The sequence below is a fragment of the Puma concolor genome, chromosome B2, assembly GCF_028749965.1.
Source record: "Puma concolor isolate L17-30 chromosome B2, mPumCon1.1.hap2, whole genome shotgun sequence".
NCBI classification, from domain to species: domain Eukaryota; kingdom Metazoa; phylum Chordata; class Mammalia; order Carnivora; family Felidae; genus Puma; species Puma concolor.
Window position 1 is genome coordinate 30822684 of NC_141671.1, and position 17154 is coordinate 30839837.

Here is a 17154-nt window from a genome sequence, read left to right on the forward strand (position 1 = left end):
CTTGCATTGGACGTGGCATGAAACTTCACAGTCACGTGACCACCTGCCAGAATCTCTCTCAGGCATGGGGCAGATAGGCTGGGACCGCACTACATGGCATTTGGCACAGGTGTTTGAGTGACAGTGGTGTCATGCAGTTAGTTGCAAGGGGCAGCAGCAACAGCAGTCCTAGCCTCCGGATCCAGTGTCCTATGTCAGGGGACTGTGTTGTGCGGGTGACATCTATACCCAGGAGCAGGGCCCTGGCTATATGTGAGCCTCCCCCTCAGGTCCATTGTGGATTCTGTTCCCGTCTGTGTAGACTCAAGCCTGGTTTGTGACTTTACTTGAAATAGAACAAGGCCCCACATTCTCTTTCTCTCATCCCAGTCTGTAACTGTGCACATGTATCACAAAGAGGCAGAAGTCGATGTAGGGAATAGCTTCAGAGAGCATGATTTCAGACTTTTTTTCACCAGTTTTACTGAGATATAACTGACATACACCATTGTGTCAGTTTAAGGGTACAGTTTCTTGACTTGATACGTTTCTATGCTGCAAAATGCTTACAACCATAGCATTAGCCTAGACCTGCACCTCGTCACATAGTTACCATTTCCTTTGTGTGGGGCAAACATTTAAGATCTACACTCTTTTTATCTCAGAGATTTTATGTTGAGCTGATAACCACATCCTCAATCTGCCACTTGGCTCTGCCCCCTGGGAGAGAAAATATGTATCTCCCAGCAGGCCTTGCATTTTTCTTCCTAGAAAAAACAACTTTTAAATGTGGATGTAAGACCCCTTCCCACAATGAGGGCTCTCATCAGTGACTTCACTGCAACTCTATCTGGTGGAACCCCAGGATTGCTTGTAGGTTTGTTACAAAATGCTCAGGCCTCTCCCCACTTACCATGTTAGAGTGTTGGGCGTGGACCCAGGAATCACTACTTAATAAGCCCCACAGAAGAGGGTGAGGCACAGCCATGTGGGAATCGTGCTTTATGTGCTTGGTTCTCAGTGTGTGATCTGAAGACCAGAAGCAGCACCAACCTTGTTATAAACCCAGAATCTCATGCTCTATTGCAGACTGTCTACCTCTTCCTAAGTCCAGGAAATTCCAGTGCACACGGAAGGCTGGGTCTCCCTGGAGTGTGTGCCTTCTAGGTGCAGAACCATAACTGTGCAGTGTGCTCTGGGTGTGCTCTGATCAGCTTGCTTAGTGCTGATGAGTCCATGGTTTGGTCCTGTTCCTTTTTCTTCTATGGCCATCATCCCCTTGGTGACCTCATCTATGCTAAAGGCTCTAAACATCATGTATATGATGTCAACATCCATATCTATTTTTCCAACCCAGGTATTTCTCCTACCCTGTGATCTGTATCCAACAGCCAACCTCACTTGTATTTCTAATAATCTCAGTTTCCACACTCCTAATGGGGTGCCTGTGATGCTGCTTCCCCAAATGTCCTACTTCCAAAATCTTCCCTGTTTCATTGGAAGACAACCCCCCTTTCTTCCTGCAGTCTGAAGTATTGGATGCTGTCCGTGATTCCTCTTTCTCACAATGCAGAATTAATACATTAGGACATGCTGCTAAGTTCATCTTTAAATGTATCCAGAACATACACTCACACACACACACGCAGACACTAACCAGAGTACAGTCACTCCATCTTATTTTCTCTCTTCAAACCCCAAAATAAATCCAACATTCCCCCTCCTGGAAAAGGCACAGGCTCCCTACAGTCTCCCTACTGGTGTCCTGCCCTTCACCTCTCAATTCTGCACAACAGCAAACAGATGCTGCTAAGACAAGTAGTACCACGTGAACCATCTGATCTAAACCATCTGGTGACTCCACATGTCACTCAGAGAAAACTCAAAACCCTTCTAATCCTAGACCTAGACATCTGACCGCATTTCACATGCTCTCTGCTCCAGCCACAGTGGCCTCTCACCCTTCCTTGAACAAGGACATGCTCCTGCCCTAGTACATGTGCCTGGAGGCTCCCCTGCCTGGAAAGAACTCCCTGAGACATACTCTTCAACAATTCCTTGTGTCCCACACATCTCTCAGAGGTCAGCTTCCCAGTGAGGCTCACACTTACCACCGTAGTAAAGTAGCCACCTCCCCTGTCCCCACACAGGTAATTCTCTGGGTCACCTTCCTCAAAGCACCTACCAATTTCCATTTAAACACTTCCCTTATTTACCACATTTATACAGTATACGGTTGACTCTGAATTAACACTGGTTTGAACTGTGCACATCCACCGATATGTGGTCTTTTCTACAATAAAGTGCTGTCAATGCAGTTTCTCTTATGTTTTCTTACTATTTTCTCCAGCTTAATTTATTGTAAGAATACATGTTACATATCCATGTAACAACAAAATATGTGTTCAATGACTGTTCCTGTTTTCAGTAAGTCTTCTTATCAACAGTACGTTATTAGTGGCAGTATTTAAGTTTCAGGGGAGTCAAAAGTTATACTTGGATTTCTGACTGCTCAATGGGGTCAATGCCTTCAGTCCCCACATTGCTCCAAGATCAAGTAGAGTCTGTCCCTCACCCCTAGGACATATTCTCTGCAAGACCAGCATGTTTGCCTCTTCTTAATTACTGAGGTGTCCCAGATGAAAAAATAGCGGGTCCTGCACGTGACACACGACATTATCAGTGGAACAAGTGGTCAGCGCAGAGGACCTCTGTCTTCTGGATGAGCCTCAGGCACAGCCGGTCCGTGGCAGCTCCCACACAAAGTGCCCCCATCTCACCATCAGTGCCGCCTCTACTTTTCCCCAGGGCTGCTCCCCCCCCCACCCTCTGTGTTCAGCTCCCCCCTCCTACAGCATTTTCCCTGCACAGCACAACACACAGTTATAGTCATGTCTTCAGAATTACTGTACTCAGCCTCTACGGGCCCTTTCTCCAACCAAATAGAACTCTACATTAGACCCTGCTTTATAAATCCATGAACGTGGATGGGAGCCAGAACCAGCATCACTAGAACTAAGGGCAGGGAGAGGGCATAGAGAGGCAGGGAAGGTAGAAACTAACTGAAGCGTAGTAACGATGAGAAACTCTCAGACTCCTCCTACCTCCAGAATCTAAAGAATAATCCAGAAGACAGTTCGAGAGGAAGGGGAAGATTGGATGAATCTGAAAATTCACCTCTCCAAACCCCAGAGACCCCTGTGTGCAGGGCCCACCTAGGCCTGCGGAACGACAGCCCAAAGGACTCCTGGTGCCATAACTATTGGGGTCACCCGGGGAGAATGAGACAGGAACTTGGACACAAGAGCAAGAACAGGCCTGATGCTCCACAGAAACAAGGAAAAGAAAACCACCCAAAAGATGTGGCTAAGGTCATGAGCCTGGATGGAGCCTGGGCTGACCCAGTCACAGGAAGCTCTTGCTGCACAAGCTCCTGGTGACAGGTGACATCCAAGCTCCTATGATCTCAGGTCCTGGTGAGACAAGGTTCCACAGAAGGGACAAGGACAAGGAGCAGAGACATGACCCAGCTGAGGAGGGAGCACAACACACCAAGGATGCACTGAGCACCGACTGGACCCAGGCCCCATCCCCGCTCGGCTCCTCCAGCCCTCTCCTGTCCCCACCTGCAACAGACACGGCACAGGAAATATGCAGGTTCTGGGAGGTTCTCAGGGCTTTCATTTATTTTCTCTTGCAATTTTACAAATCTTCTCTTTTATTACCTCATCATCCCCACATACCCAGAATTACAAAACACAAATTCATATCAGGATTCTCATTTTCAGTAGGGAAGTAAGGCGTCAGTACTCAGCCCAACATGAAGGAAAGACAGGGATGGAGACGGAACACAAATCAGTATGGGAGGGGTCATGGTGGGTTTGGGGGCCAGTCTCCTGCGTCCTCACAATATGCTAATAGGAACACAGACACATCTGACACCATCTGCAGGAAGTCAGGGGACCTCGATGTCACCAAGTGGGAGTGTGAACAGATCCTGCATCACTCAGTTCTCCACAGGCAGCGGGTCTCAAACTGTGAAAAAAAAAATCATCATGAACACATTTAGGTCAGTCACATAAGTGCCACACACTCAACAGGCCCCCACATGCTCAGAGTGTCCCTAGTGCCACCACTCCTCCCCACTTCACCCTCCAGAGTCTTACCTTGAGGAGCCATTAGAGACGAACCAGAGCCCTGGGTACTGTCGTCGCCTGGGGTAGAACAAACAGGACATGATCAGAGCCATAGGAGTTGAGACTAAAGGAGCAGCCAAGGGGGAAGGGGGGTGACCCATGGGGTCCTGTCTACACCATTCCAGGTTTCAGGGATCACCCCCTCCATACTTACGTGCAGCGTGAGAATAGCTTGGTCCTTTTCCTCCTGTGGAAGAAAATAGCATGTTAGACACCTGGGACAGGTGGGCCATGTGATCCTAGAGCAACCTCCTAGTTCTGGTCCACAATGAAGTTTCCAGAGTTCTGACTGAACACCCAGGACAGGATTGGGACACATGAACAAAGAGGTGTGGGGTCACAGGACCACCTGACTTGCTGGAGGTCTGACCTCAGCAGGGACCTTCCTCTCTGTCCTGTCACTGCTAGGTATCAGGTCCCCATCAGCAGAACTACCAAGTGAAAATCTGTCCTTCATTTTCCAAGTTCTCTGCTACAGAGTGAATGTTAGTAACGGCTCCAGAGTGCGCAGCTACATGTGTGTGGACCCAGGAACCAGGCAGGACAATGTGCTACCTAGGAAACCCCCCAGCGGGACAAGTGAACTCAGATCCCCCCATTCTGTTCCTACCTGAGAACTTCTTCCTCCAGATCACAGCTCCAACCACCACAATGACCACAAGGACAACCACAGCAGCAATGATGCCCAGGATAGGGATGGAGGGCTGAGAGGATGGCTCTGGAAAGTGAAGGAAGGTGAGGGGCGGAGACATCCAGCTTCAGTCATGACTCTGTGAAATTCTCCAGAAGGGCCCTGCGTTCCCTGACAGGGGCTCGACCCCAAACCCTCCTTACCCCATCTCAGGGTGATGGGCTCGGGCAGCCCCTCGTGCTGCACATGGCACGTGTATCTCTGCTCCTCTCCAGAAGGCACCACCACAGCCGCCCACTTCTGGAAGGTCCCATCTCCCGCAGGCCTGGACTCCACAAGCTCTGTGTCCTGGGTGTGGTCCTGCCCATCACGCTGCCAGGTCAGGGTGATCTCCGCAGGGTAGAAGCCCAGGGCCCAGCACCTCAGGGTCACCTCACGGTCAGAGATGGGGTGGCGGGTCACATGTGTGTCAGGAGATTCTGAGGAAGAAGAAACAGAGAATCCACACTGTGGTTTAACTTTATGGGCCACTGAAACTGCATCCATGTGACCATCCTGAGGTGGACAGGACCACTGGTCTGGATGGAAGAAGCACAAAACCCAGAGAGCAGCCTAGCCTTTGGGATCTCCTGATTCTTGTTAAGTTCTGGAATCAGGGAGAGAAGCCCAGGTAGGAAGCTGCTGGTCTAAGGGGGAACACACTGTGGTCCTGAGTGTGGTGGAGGGTGAATGACTCAGAAAACCCAGACTCAGATCTCCAAACATGTTCTCAGGGAGAACAAGGCCTTGAGAGGGAAGGTCAGGGTTCACAAGGTGGCTGCCAGGGTCAGAGGGAACTGCTGATGGGTTATTTCAGGGATGTCTCAACCTGCACCCCAGGGAGAGACTGGATTCCTGTCTCTCTTTTAGAAAAAAGCACCCTCAAGGTGAGTCAGCCTCTAGTAGGCAGATGAACTCCGAGGCGGATCTCCCTCTTCCCCACCCGTGGGAGGAGTCATGACACTGAGTCCATTTTCCCTTCCTCATGGGCAGCCAGCCCCAGGGGAGGGGAGATTAGGGAGGCCCCGCGGTCCCGGTACCTGCGCGCAGCAGCGTCTCCTTCCCCATGTCCAGGTATTTGGCGAGCCACTCCACGCACGTGCCCTCCAGGTAGTTCCTGTAGCGCTCCGCCACACCGGCCTCCTCCCACTTGCGGCGGGTGATCTGCGCCGCGGTGTCCGCCGCGGTCCAGGAGCGCAGGTCCTCGTTCAGGGCGATGTAATCCTTGCCGTCATAGGAGTCCTGCCTGTACCCGCGGAGGAGGCGGCCGTCGGGTCCCACGTCACAGCCATACATTCTCTGGATGTTGTGCGATCCTGTCCCCGCCCCGCCCCCAGAGCAGCAGTGATTAAGGTGAAACCGAAAGTAAACCCGCCTAAAACCTCCCTCGGGCTCTTCCAGGGTCGTGGGACGAGGGTCGCGGCCTCGGGGCAGCGCTCTGACCCGGAGACTCGGGGCGACCCCGGCCCGTCCGTGGGGATGGGGGTCGTGACCTGGACCCGGGCCCGCGTCGCTCACCGGACTCGCTCTGGTTGTAGTAGCGGAGCAACGTGTTCAGGTCCACTCGGAAAATCTGTGCGCTGTTCTTCGCGATCCGCGTCTGCTCGTCCCAGTACTCGGGTCCCACCTGCTCCATCCACGGCGCCCGCGGCTCTTCCCTGGGATTCGGGGCGTCGCTGTCGAACCGCACGAACTGCGTGTCGTCCACGTAGCCCACGGAGATGAAGCGGGGTTCCCCGAGGCCGGGCCGGGACACCGCGGTGGAGAAATACCTCAGGGAGTGGGTGCCTGCGGGCGCGGAGGGGCTGAGACCCCGCCCGACCCTCCTCCCCGCGCGGGGCCCGGGTCCCAGGGGGAGGCGGCCGGGAGGGGAGGGGGACCCGAGTTGGGCAGAGCAGGACGGAGTCCGGGAGGGACGGGGGAGGGGAGCCCGGGGCGAGGCCCGGGTGGGGGTCTGGGTCCGGGCGGTGGACAGTCGGCTCCCCGGGGGTTCCGCTTCCCCGCCGGGCGGTCTCCTCGCTCCTGCCCCGCAGAGTCCCTTTCCTCCCGACCCCGCACTCACCCGCCCAGGTCTGGGTCACGGCCAGGGCCCCCGACAGCAGCAGGAGCAGAGTTCGGGACATCGCGAACCGCATCCTCGGGGTCTGGGGACAAATGTGAGTCTCAGGAGGCGGGTGCGGAAACTTTATACCCCGGAACCACGGTGCCGCTGATTGGCTTCTTCGGAAATCGGACACTAATAGGAGTGTGAACCGAGGCCGCGTCATCAGTATCCAGGCAGAAGGACCTGACACAGGTTGTGACAGGGAGAAGTGAAACCAGGGCAGATGGGGGCTCCCCAACACTGGGCTTCCCCGCCCCCGACGCCGCCCTGGGGCCAGAGTCCCTGAGAGGCGGGCCTGGGGACCTGGGACTTGGCCTGGACGCCTCACCTACTGCACAGAGCGCTCTTTGTCCCACTGTGTCCCTGAGCCGTGGACCAGGAGCTGCGTGAGTCACTGATTCTCCAGCATTTTGTTCTCAGGACATCTCTCCAGTCTTAGAAATTAGTGAGGCTCCCAGGGAGAATTGTGTGCCTGTGGATTCTATCGATCCTTATTTACCACAGTAGGACTAAAACAGGTTCATATATTTATTAATTCATGTACAATCACATGAAAACAGAAATATTGTTTGTGTGGAAAGTACCAATGTTCCCAAATAAAAGGGGCAGTGAGAATACTGGTTTTGTTCCATTGTACATTTTTGCAAGTCTCTTTCTTGTCTGTCTCCTTAGAAGACCGCTGGATGTTCAGATTTGCTTCTGCATTATTGTGTTGTTTTGGCTGAAGTATATGAAAAAATTTATATCCTTGACCAAATATAGAATAGTATGTATTATAACCGTTTCAGATAATTATGGATATTCATCTTTGATACTATATTAAAACTACACAATGTGTACTTTCTCTGAGGTTCTTTGCAAACTGGACCTGAAACAGTATCATTGACTGTGTTTTTCTGTTACATTAAATCCATAGGCCCATCTGCACATGGAATGGATCTTGTACTAATGCATGAATGTTTTTAAGTAACGTGTTGTGTGTTGTTTCGCTAAGTAATACAGGTTTTCCAAGATTGATTAGAGTGGAATCGAATTATCAAAAAGTCATTTGTTTTGGGGCACCTGGGTGGCTCAGTTGGTTAAGCATCCAGCTTGGGCTCAGGTCATGATCTCACGGTCCATGAGTTCAAGCCCCGCGTGGGGCTCCGTGCTAACATCTCAGAATCTGGAGCCTGACTAGGATTCTGTGTCTCCCTGATTCTCTGCCCTACCCCTGCTTGCACTCGGTCTCTCTCTTTCTCTCAAAAATGAATAAACGTTAAAAAAATTTTAAAGAACGTCATTTGTTTTAATATTACCACAAATCCCAACAGAAAAGATGGTTAGTACTTAGAAGCTGTCACTTCTGGGTGGGTCACAGGTTTATGGGATGGGCTTCATGGGTGATGGATTCTAAGGAGGGCACTTGTTGTGATGAGCACTTGGTGTTGTATGTAAGCGATGAATCACTCAATTCTACTCTTGAAACTAATATTAAACTGCATGTTAACTAACTGGAATTTAAATAAAAACTTAAGATAAACAAAGTAATGGTAAAAAGCAGCGATTGCTCAGTAACCAGCACAGGGAGATGTTTGGTATTTGGTGGGTCATATGGTGCCTTGTTTTTGTCTGTAATTGGACAAAGTTATGTCAGGTTTCAGAGTGTACTTGTGTGCAGTTGATGTTCTGTGAGATGACTGGCTCATGTCCCGCAGGAATAATATGGCCCAGTGGTGGCACCAGCCAGCTTCTGACCACACTGAGGCCCAGCTGTCAGTGTCAGACCAGTTCCTGTTGTGGGGGCTGCTGTTTCTTCTGTCTTCAATTGCATATTTTAAAATAGCTACAACCCATCAATAATAATTAAAGACTTGGTGTTTTGGGGAGCCTGGGCGGCTCAGTCGGTTAAGGGTCAGACTCTTGATCTCATGGTTTGTGAGATGGAGGCCTGTGTCAGGCTCTGTGCTGACAGTGTGGAGCCTGCTTGAGATTCTCTCTCTTGATCTCTCTGTCTCTGTCTCTGTCTCTGCCCCTCCCCTGCTCATACTCACTCTGTCTCTCTGTGTCTTAAAATAAGTAAATAAATTTTTTAAAAAATCTGGAGGACTTTATGGGGCGCCTGGGTGGCGCAGTCAGTTAAGCGTCCGACTTCAGCCAGGTCACGATCTCGCGGTCCGTGAGTTCGAGCCCCGCGTCAGGCTCTGGGCTGATGGCTCAGAGCCTGGAGCCTGTTTCCGATTCTGTGTCTCCCTCTCTCTCTGCCCCTCCCCCGTTCATGCTCTGTCTCTCTCTGTCCCAAAAATAAATAAACGTTGAAAAAAAAAAATCTGGAGGACTTTTAAATCCTTAAATATTCCCATATACATTGGCCCTGTTAGGGTTCTTAAATATGTTTATTTCTTCTTGTATCACACCCTGAGGAGAAGCTTTTTTTCAGATTATGGATTGTGCACTTTTTCACACTAAAACTACTCCCAGAATTAGGGTAGGTCTTAGGTTTAATACTTCATAAGCAGGAATATTGTTCATGGTCATTCCAGACCCTAGTTCCAATACTTATCCCTTTGTCATGGAGTACCTCCTTCCTGTCTCCTAACATGTCTGCCAGATTTGGTTACTGTTCTCTGTATCTCCTCAGAGGCCGATTTGCTCAGGAAAATCCAAAGCAAAGGAGAGAAAGGAAGAGTAATTATACTTAGAGGAAAAAAGGAATCATGTAGTGGGGAATAAGAGGGACTTAGTGGTTTCATGTGGAGGGTGTACTTCCAGAAATCTCCCACTCTGGCACATTGTCATTCTCCCCCCATACACACACCCATGGGCCCACATCCCCCTACTCTCCACATAAAGGCGAGATCTTTGTGAAGTCTGTGCAGTGTTGCATTGCCCTGGCCCAGCTCCTGGTGGAGCAGAACTTGCCAGCCATTGCCATACACTGTGAGACCCTTCAGGAGGAGAGGTGAGGGAGAGATGGAAAGATGTCTTGTATCCTTGGGAATGAATGAGATCCCTGAGATAAAGGACTGTGAACATTTTTATGATTGTCTTTATGACAAAGGCTTTCTTGGTCACAGTAGTTTAAAGGTCTTCAATATCGAATTCTTGTGGCCAGCAACCTATGTGGCCAAGGCATGGACATTAAGCAGGTGAACTCTGCCATCGACTACCACCGGCCTGGCGATTCCCACACCTACCTGCATCGGGTAAGCTGCACACCCACACGGACCTCCCAGTGTCCTCTCCCAGCCCCTGATTTCCTATGTCTTCGTACATTACACCCTCGTCCCTCCTTTTGGGTGTCTTCCTACTTTGGGGTCTTCCAGTGCTACCCTCTGTCCCCTTCCAGGAGGCCTGTGCAGGCCAGTTGCCCGAGGGGATTGTCCATCACGTTTGTGTCAAGTGAAAACAGTGCCAAGATCCTCAGTGAGGTGCAGGGTCAAACTGAGGTCGATGGTACTGAACTGCCTGAGGAGATGGACATTTCCTCCTCCAGTGAGTGAGTGAGGATCTCATGAAATTAGTTCCTCCAACTCTTCACAGTCTCTTTGTTCCTTAGAGACTTTGTCTTGAACCATGTAGTGGAGGCAATGGTGCCTGATGCCTAATGGATGCCTGACAAGTTTATGCACCCTGACCTTGATCCCATGTTGGGATGTTTTGTTCATTTCTATGTCCAGTCCCTTTCATCTCTCATCCAATTAGTTGTTTTTGCACCCCAGTGTCTCCTCTGACCCCACACCCCACATGAACACCTGCATGTATAGGGGTCTGTGTTTCTGCCAGTCTCACTTAGCCTTCCCATGCCTTATTGTAACTGTGCATGTTTTCTCTGCAGTTGCAGTCATGGGAGAGGACGCACCCATTCACAGAGCCTGATGCATATCTCACACCCAGGAACCAGGAGATCATACATGACCTGAGCTGAAATCAAGAGTCAGATGCCCAACCGTCTTACCTACCCAGGCACCCCTACGATTTATACTTCCTAATAATTTCTTTTTAAAAATATTTTAACTTTGAATATAGTTGAAAGACACGATTACATTAGTTGCAGGTGCACAACACAGTGACTCAAATTCTGAATACATTCTCTGTTGTTGAGAGAGAGACAGCCAGAGCAGGGAAGAGAGGCAAAGAGGGAGGGAAGGAGAGAGAGAGAGAGAGAGAGAATAAGAGATTCTCAAGCAGGCTGATTCCTGTGGGGCTGGATCCCATGACCCTGGGACCATGAGCGGAGAACCCACTGCCACCCAGGGGACCTTCACCCTCTGTCTACACCATGCTGTGCTCACCAGAGTGTAGCTGCCACCTGTCCCCAGACAGTGATGTTACAGTATCACTCATGATATTCCCTGTGCTGTGCCTTTTGTTCCTCTGACCTGTTCCTTCCATACCTGGAGCCTGTGTCTCCCACTCCCCTCACCCACTGTGCCCATCCTCCCAACCTCCTTCCCTCTGGCAGTCATCCGTGAGTTCTCTGTATTTATAGGTCTGATTCTGCTGTTTGCTTGTCTATTTATTCATTTGCTTTCTTTTGTAAGTTCCATATATGAGTGAGATCATACTTGTCTTTGTCAGTCTGATTTCGTTCACTTAGCAGACACACTGCCCTGTTTGTCCATCCATGTTGTCACAAGTGGCAAGATCTCATCCTTTTTGTGGCTGCATAATATTCTAGTGTGTGTGTGTATATGTGTGTGTATATACCACACAATTCCTTAGCCATTTGTCTGTGGTGGGAACACAGGTTGTATCCTTGTGGCTTTTGAAAAGAACCTCACTCACTGAACATCAGCTGGGATGAGGGCGCCCCCTGGTGTCCGGGCCCCTGTCCAGGTGCTGGACCTGAAGGAGACCCTAGGGAGGGCCTGGTTGAGGAGGAGAAAGGCAGCTGGGTCTTCTCTCCATAGTCCTGTGGCCGCACGTGGGGTGAAAGGTAAGGGGACATTCCCCACTGCTCTGCTCTCGGGTGGATACTGACTGAGAAGCCTGAGTGGGGTCTGGACTGTAACCCAGGTAGAGATGTCTGAGCAGAAGCCTGGGCATCAGTGGGGAGAGGAAGAAGTTTCTGAGCAGCCCTGGACTCCACAGGGGTCAGGCTCAGGGGTGAGGTGTGATTGCAGGAGAGGAGAGCTCAGGAGCCCGTGCCATTGCTGAGGTGTCTGTGTCCCTGTGCACCTCCTCCAGTCCCGTGATGGTGATACAGGGAAAACCGAAAAGTAGAAACACTTCCTTGGACTCCTACTTCTCAATGTTTCAAAACTCAGTGAAACAAAACACATTTCTGATTTGGAAATAGCATCTCAATGTCTATACAATGCTCCATAGTGTGGACATGTACACTCAGAGTTTGTGAGTGGACCCCACATCAGGCGCTGGGCTGACAGTACTGAGTCCGCTAGGGATTCTCTCTCTCTCCCTCCCTTTCCCTCTCTCTCTGCCCCTCCCCTGCTTCTGTACTCTCTCTCCATCTCTCAATAAAAATAAATAAACCTTAAAAATAAAAGAATTGGTGTTTTCACTTTGGGGGGTAAATACCCAAGAGTGCAATTATTGGATTATATGACGAGTCAGTATGTTGTAAACCTGAAAGGAATGGAAGAGTGTGTAAGCTGCACTCAAATAATAAGAAAAAAAAAGATTATTAGAAATATTAGAGAACCCTTTGGAAAGGAAGACACGAAATGTCACACACCTATATTGGTAATAAATAAACACAAAGAAAATGAAAGTGTGGAATATGTAGAGAGACTGGTCCTAGAGGTGTGGTGATGAGAGGATTGCAAAGCAGGGGCTAAGACTCTCCAGGAGCCAAAGCCTCGGTCCCCTGGCTCAAGCCTCTTTCATTTTTGCAACTTGTTGACAACAGCAAGCACATACAACATAGTATTTGGCCTCTTGTCAGGTCATGTACCTGCAGTGTTTTCCATACTGGGTCATGAGTACATCTGGCACCAGACAAAACATTCTTATCCCCAGGGTGGTGCCCGGATGATGTCCTTCTGGAGAGAACCATAACTCCCAGTGGCTTTCTGTCCTGGGAATGAAACTTCTTTCAGTTTCTTGCTGCTCTGTCCCTTTCCTTCAGGACATTCTTATGGTGCTTCCAGCCTGTTCTCCAGCATCTCCCCCTTTCTCTTTGTATACGATGGACTGTAGGAGGACATGGCATAACCCGAACTGTCGTCGGTCGATATGTTGACAAGTTCGTCGTCTCTGGCACAGACTGTACATGCAAGTATAAATACACCACATATTAATACAAACAGAATAGCAGTAGAGAAGCTAAAATTCTTAACATGCTCTACAGGGCTCAATTTTCCTCATCCCTCTGTTATACTTTCTAAGACCTTAGAACAGAATAACAGGTCCAGATTGGTTTTGAAAGTCTCATATATCTGTGCTTGCAGATGTTGAATGTCCATAGACACGTTAGATTGTCCGAGCAAGTGTCTCTAACATCATTCCATGGAAATTTAGTGTTATTAAATGGTAATGCAACTACACATATTGATGCAGTGTTCCAATCACATAGTGATGATACTTGTCTTTGTAGGTTCAGTAATTGATCTCCCAGCAGCATCACACAGCCTGTTGTAGGCCTGCAATCTCACTGGACAGTCCACTGTCAGTATCCCGTTGTGTCTTCCAATGTTGGAGCAATTTCTCCTGCCATTGTTGCACAAATTGTACTGTCTGCACAGATTGGTGCAAAGAGAAGCCGCAGTAGCTGCGGCCGCAATCACAGCAATAATGCCTATGAGAGCTGCAACAAGCATTCCAGCAAACCCTTGGTTTCGGTGAAGAACTCATAGAGCGGGGTCCATCAGATACATTTCTGAACAATGTTGCCATGGTGGAGACATGCGAATCAGCAGCCACAGGCCAGGGCGTGCTCTCAGTAAATACAAGCCTTTGGATGAGGGAGTAAAGGGTATAGAATTGTTAAGACAACTGTATAATGCGCAGTTAACACATATCATAAGGGCCTCAGAAACATTCCAAACTCTCTGTCCCTTTAATAGTATGCATGGCAAACGGACACAAGCCCGTATGTACCAGGTACTATTGACCGTGAAAGATAAAGTAGAAATGTTGCTGGAGCTGTTTTTATACTATGTGCCCTTCCAGGTATGGAAAGGGTGGGGGGCAGCAGTTAATTTCCATAGATGCTTTTGTAAGGGTCCTGGTTGTAAATGAGGACTGGACGCAGAAAATCCCCCACTGTGCCAAACAATTGAGCCATTAGCAGTGGTGAAGATGGTATGATTATGAATCTCTGAGATTCAGGATGGGGGGGGCATGGAAGATTGGGGACATCTGACTTGACCTCAAGTACTGCAGGAATATTAGAATTTTTAAAACAATTAGTATTAGAATTAGTATTAGATAGAGTGTCTCTATCATTTGCTAAAAACAACATGGTGAGTGAGAAACGGAGTGAGGAAAGTTCTGCACGGAGGCCATAGAGGTGGGGCAGGAGTTGGCGGAGTCATGTAAACATGTTGGATTTTTAGGGGCGGATTTTGTTTGGATGTATTTAGTTGTGTTTCATGTTTTTGCATAGGAGTCAGGACAGCATGTTTGTATGGGGAACTGCTGAGTCAGCAGAGGGGGAAATGGATGATGCAGGTGCCCAAATGGAGGGGCAGCCTGAGACAGGAGGGGTGCCTCAACTATCACTTAGGAGGTGAGGACACAGGTGCAGATGGGCGAGAGGGTAGGGAGGAGGTGTACTTCTCATCTGAGTGAGAAACAAAGGAGCTCATCACCTCAGGAGGGGAGCAGGGAGGGGTGCAGGAGACTGAGGAGGGGGGAGGAAGTGAGATGCAGCCCTCTCAGGAGGGGGACAGTGAGCTGACTGGGGAAATGGCATCTGGAGAGAGCAGCGCTGGGACCCCTGAGCTCTGTCCTCATCACCTTAGAGACAGAGGACTCCAGCAGCAGGAGCATCTATCATAGACTAGGAGAAAATGCAACAAAGTAGCTCAGGTGTGAGAATTACCATCCTTTCTACTTTGTCCTCATTCACTTTTCTCATTTTATAATTTTTCTACTGGGAATATACATCACCTCATATATATTGTACATCATACGTACACATCATAACCAGTTTATACGTGTTTCTTTACAATTTAGCAAGGAAGGAGATGGTAGGAAAGTCAGCAGCTCAGGCCACAGAGCTGGGGGCGGGGAGGGGGACTGGGCCTGCCTGTCTGCGCTCTGGGCAGGGGACTCACAGAGTTTGCTCCATTTCTCAGGACCCTGTTCTCTGGGGGTGGGAGGGCGGGGGCAAGCACGATCTTTCTCTTGCTTCTGGGGTGTGCTCCTTTATTCATTTATTACTATCTTGTCAGTTTAAATACTTTCTAGATGATGGGTTTTGTATGTTACAGGGCATATTAAGCTATTCTCCTAGGAGTACTTGTCTATACAATCAAGCCCACCTGCTTCAGAAATGAGAATTCAAAGGCAAAATAGTTCAGGGAAAAGACGATTGGTCCTAAAGTAGAAGATCAGAACCCGAGTCTTGATTAATGGTCTGAGGATGATCTTTCAAGTGTTAGGTATTTTAAACTAGTTTATGTTTTGAAAACATCACTCCAGCACATACGAGGGAATCCAGCAGATAACCACAGATATCCAAAAATAAAGATGTTACATGGTAATCCCTCATCCCCCCCAGTTACCCAAGTTCTCTCCCCAAAATACATTACAATGAGCCATTTCTCCTTTCTCCTACCCACCCCCCAAATACATCCGTGCACATATGTCTACTGTTAGTTCATAAAGAAGTTCAGGGCAGAGACTGGGAGAAGATATTTGCAAATCACATGTCTGATAAAGGTCTTGTTTTAGAACACCCATTAAACCCTTAAAAAGAAACAATAAGCCAAACTCATTTAAAAAATGAGCAAACGCCTGAGCAGACAGCTCACCAAGAACATATACTCCTGGCGAATAAGCACATGAGAAGGTGCTCACAGAAGGTGTCATTAGGGAAATGCAAAGGGAACAACAGTGGTCTGCCATCACACTCCTGTCAGAATGGCGGGAATCCAAACACTGATAATATCGAGTGCTGACCAGGACTTGGAGCAACAGAAAGCCTCAGTCACTAATGGCAGGAATACAAAGTAACACAGTCACTGTGGGCGTCAGTCAGCAGCTTCTTGTAAAGCCAAACACAGACTAAGCATGGGAGCTGCTGATCCCTCTATGAGGTGTTTACCCAACTAATTAGACAACTCATGTCTGCACAACAACCTGCATGCACATTTTCATACTGGGACAGCCCATATCTCTGGGCTGCACATCCTGACTTCCTTCTAACACTACTTCGTGGAAAGGGACAAAGCATAAAGAAGAACTTCACGGGGAGAATCCGGGCAAGACGACCTTAGCCAGGGGGTGAAGGGTAACTTCTCAGTGATGACCAAGTGATCACTGTATGCTCTTGTTATGTTGTGTTGAGAATGGCCCGTCCAGTTGTGGTCTCCCCGGGCCCATAGCCTCGGGCAGCCTAATTCACAATGAGGGATAGTCTATAATATACCAGGAAGTTCTCCTCAAACATCAAAAAAAACAAAACAAAACAAAACAAAAAACCAAAACAGGAAAATCTGAGAAATGGTCACAGCTTGAGGAACCTGAAGGAGACATGACTGGACTTAACTCAGTGTGGCCTTTTGGGTAGGATCTTGGAAGAGAAAACGAAACCGATAAAAGCAAATCCCGTGTGGAGTTCAGTAGTAGGAATGATGAGTATTGCGTCATCATCTATGGTAAATGCATGAGGTTCAGGGTGGTTTTAACAACAGGTCAACCTAGTGTGGGGCGTACAGGGACTCTGCGCTAACTCTGTAATTCTCTGTAAATCTCAAACTATTCTAAAATGAAGCAGTTTCTTTTTTACAGTAACCCTCAGACAAGTACTAGGTCCAGGAGGAAAAACTGTCTACTTTTCAGTTTTCCTGGGGTTGTTCAAGGGCCTGGAGAGAGGGATTGAGGGGAGGACAGAGGGAAACTACAGACACAGGACAGGGCTCCAGAATCTCCTCTTCTCTGCTCCCTGCCCCACCCCTGCACCTGCCCCCAGGACTGCTCAGAAGGTACCTTCATCCCCCTCCCTCGCTGCTCGGCCTGACTCACCTCAGCCCAGTCCTCTCCCCTGGCGGTGCAGAACCGGAGAGCGGCAGCGCCCCCGTGTGGCCACAGGGATG

The 17154-nt window shown here is 49.1% G+C and overlaps 2 protein-coding genes and 1 long non-coding RNA gene across 3 annotated transcripts in view; 2 read left to right on the forward strand and 1 right to left on the reverse strand.

The window, feature by feature from the left end:
• The window catches only part of LOC112853700 (class I histocompatibility antigen, Gogo-B*0101 alpha chain-like), a 215150-nt gene that overhangs the window by 155816 nt on the left and 42180 nt on the right, over positions 1–17154 (forward strand). The gene's annotated exons all lie outside the window — the stretch shown is intronic.
• On the reverse strand, positions 3638–7058 carry LOC147580841 (class I histocompatibility antigen, Gogo-B*0101 alpha chain-like). Its single transcript, XM_086705861.1, has 8 exons — positions 6908–7058; positions 6364–6633; positions 5886–6161; positions 5010–5285; positions 4786–4893; positions 4330–4362; positions 4146–4193; positions 3638–4014 (listed from the first exon to the last, which is right to left on the reverse strand). Exons 1-8 carry the CDS (start codon positions 6978–6980, stop codon positions 4010–4012), a joined length of 1089 nt encoding a protein of 362 aa, XP_086561987.1. The 5' UTR covers positions 6981–7058; the 3' UTR covers positions 3638–4009.
• LOC147580842 (uncharacterized) lies at positions 9948–13058 on the forward strand. The gene is made up of 3 exons (XR_015250742.1): positions 9948–10134; positions 10278–10423; positions 10767–13058. It is a non-coding gene; the product is annotated as an uncharacterized LOC147580842 (long non-coding RNA).

What these genes read in the sequence shown, in the direction of transcription:
- LOC147580841 (XM_086705861.1), bottom strand. Translation starts at nt 6,980, where the DNA reads ATGCGGTTCGCGATGTCCCGAACTCTGCTCCTGCTGCTGTCGGGGGCC. An exon ending in CGTGACCCAGACCTGGGCGG is followed by an intron (nt 6,634 to 6,907) that starts GTGAGTGCGGGG and finishes CCGCGCCCGCAG; the next exon opens with GCACCCACTCCCTGAGGTAT. An exon ending in CTACAACCAGAGCGAGTCCG is followed by an intron (nt 6,162 to 6,363) that starts GTGAGCGACGCG and finishes GGGCGGGGACAG; the next exon opens with GATCGCACAACATCCAGAGA.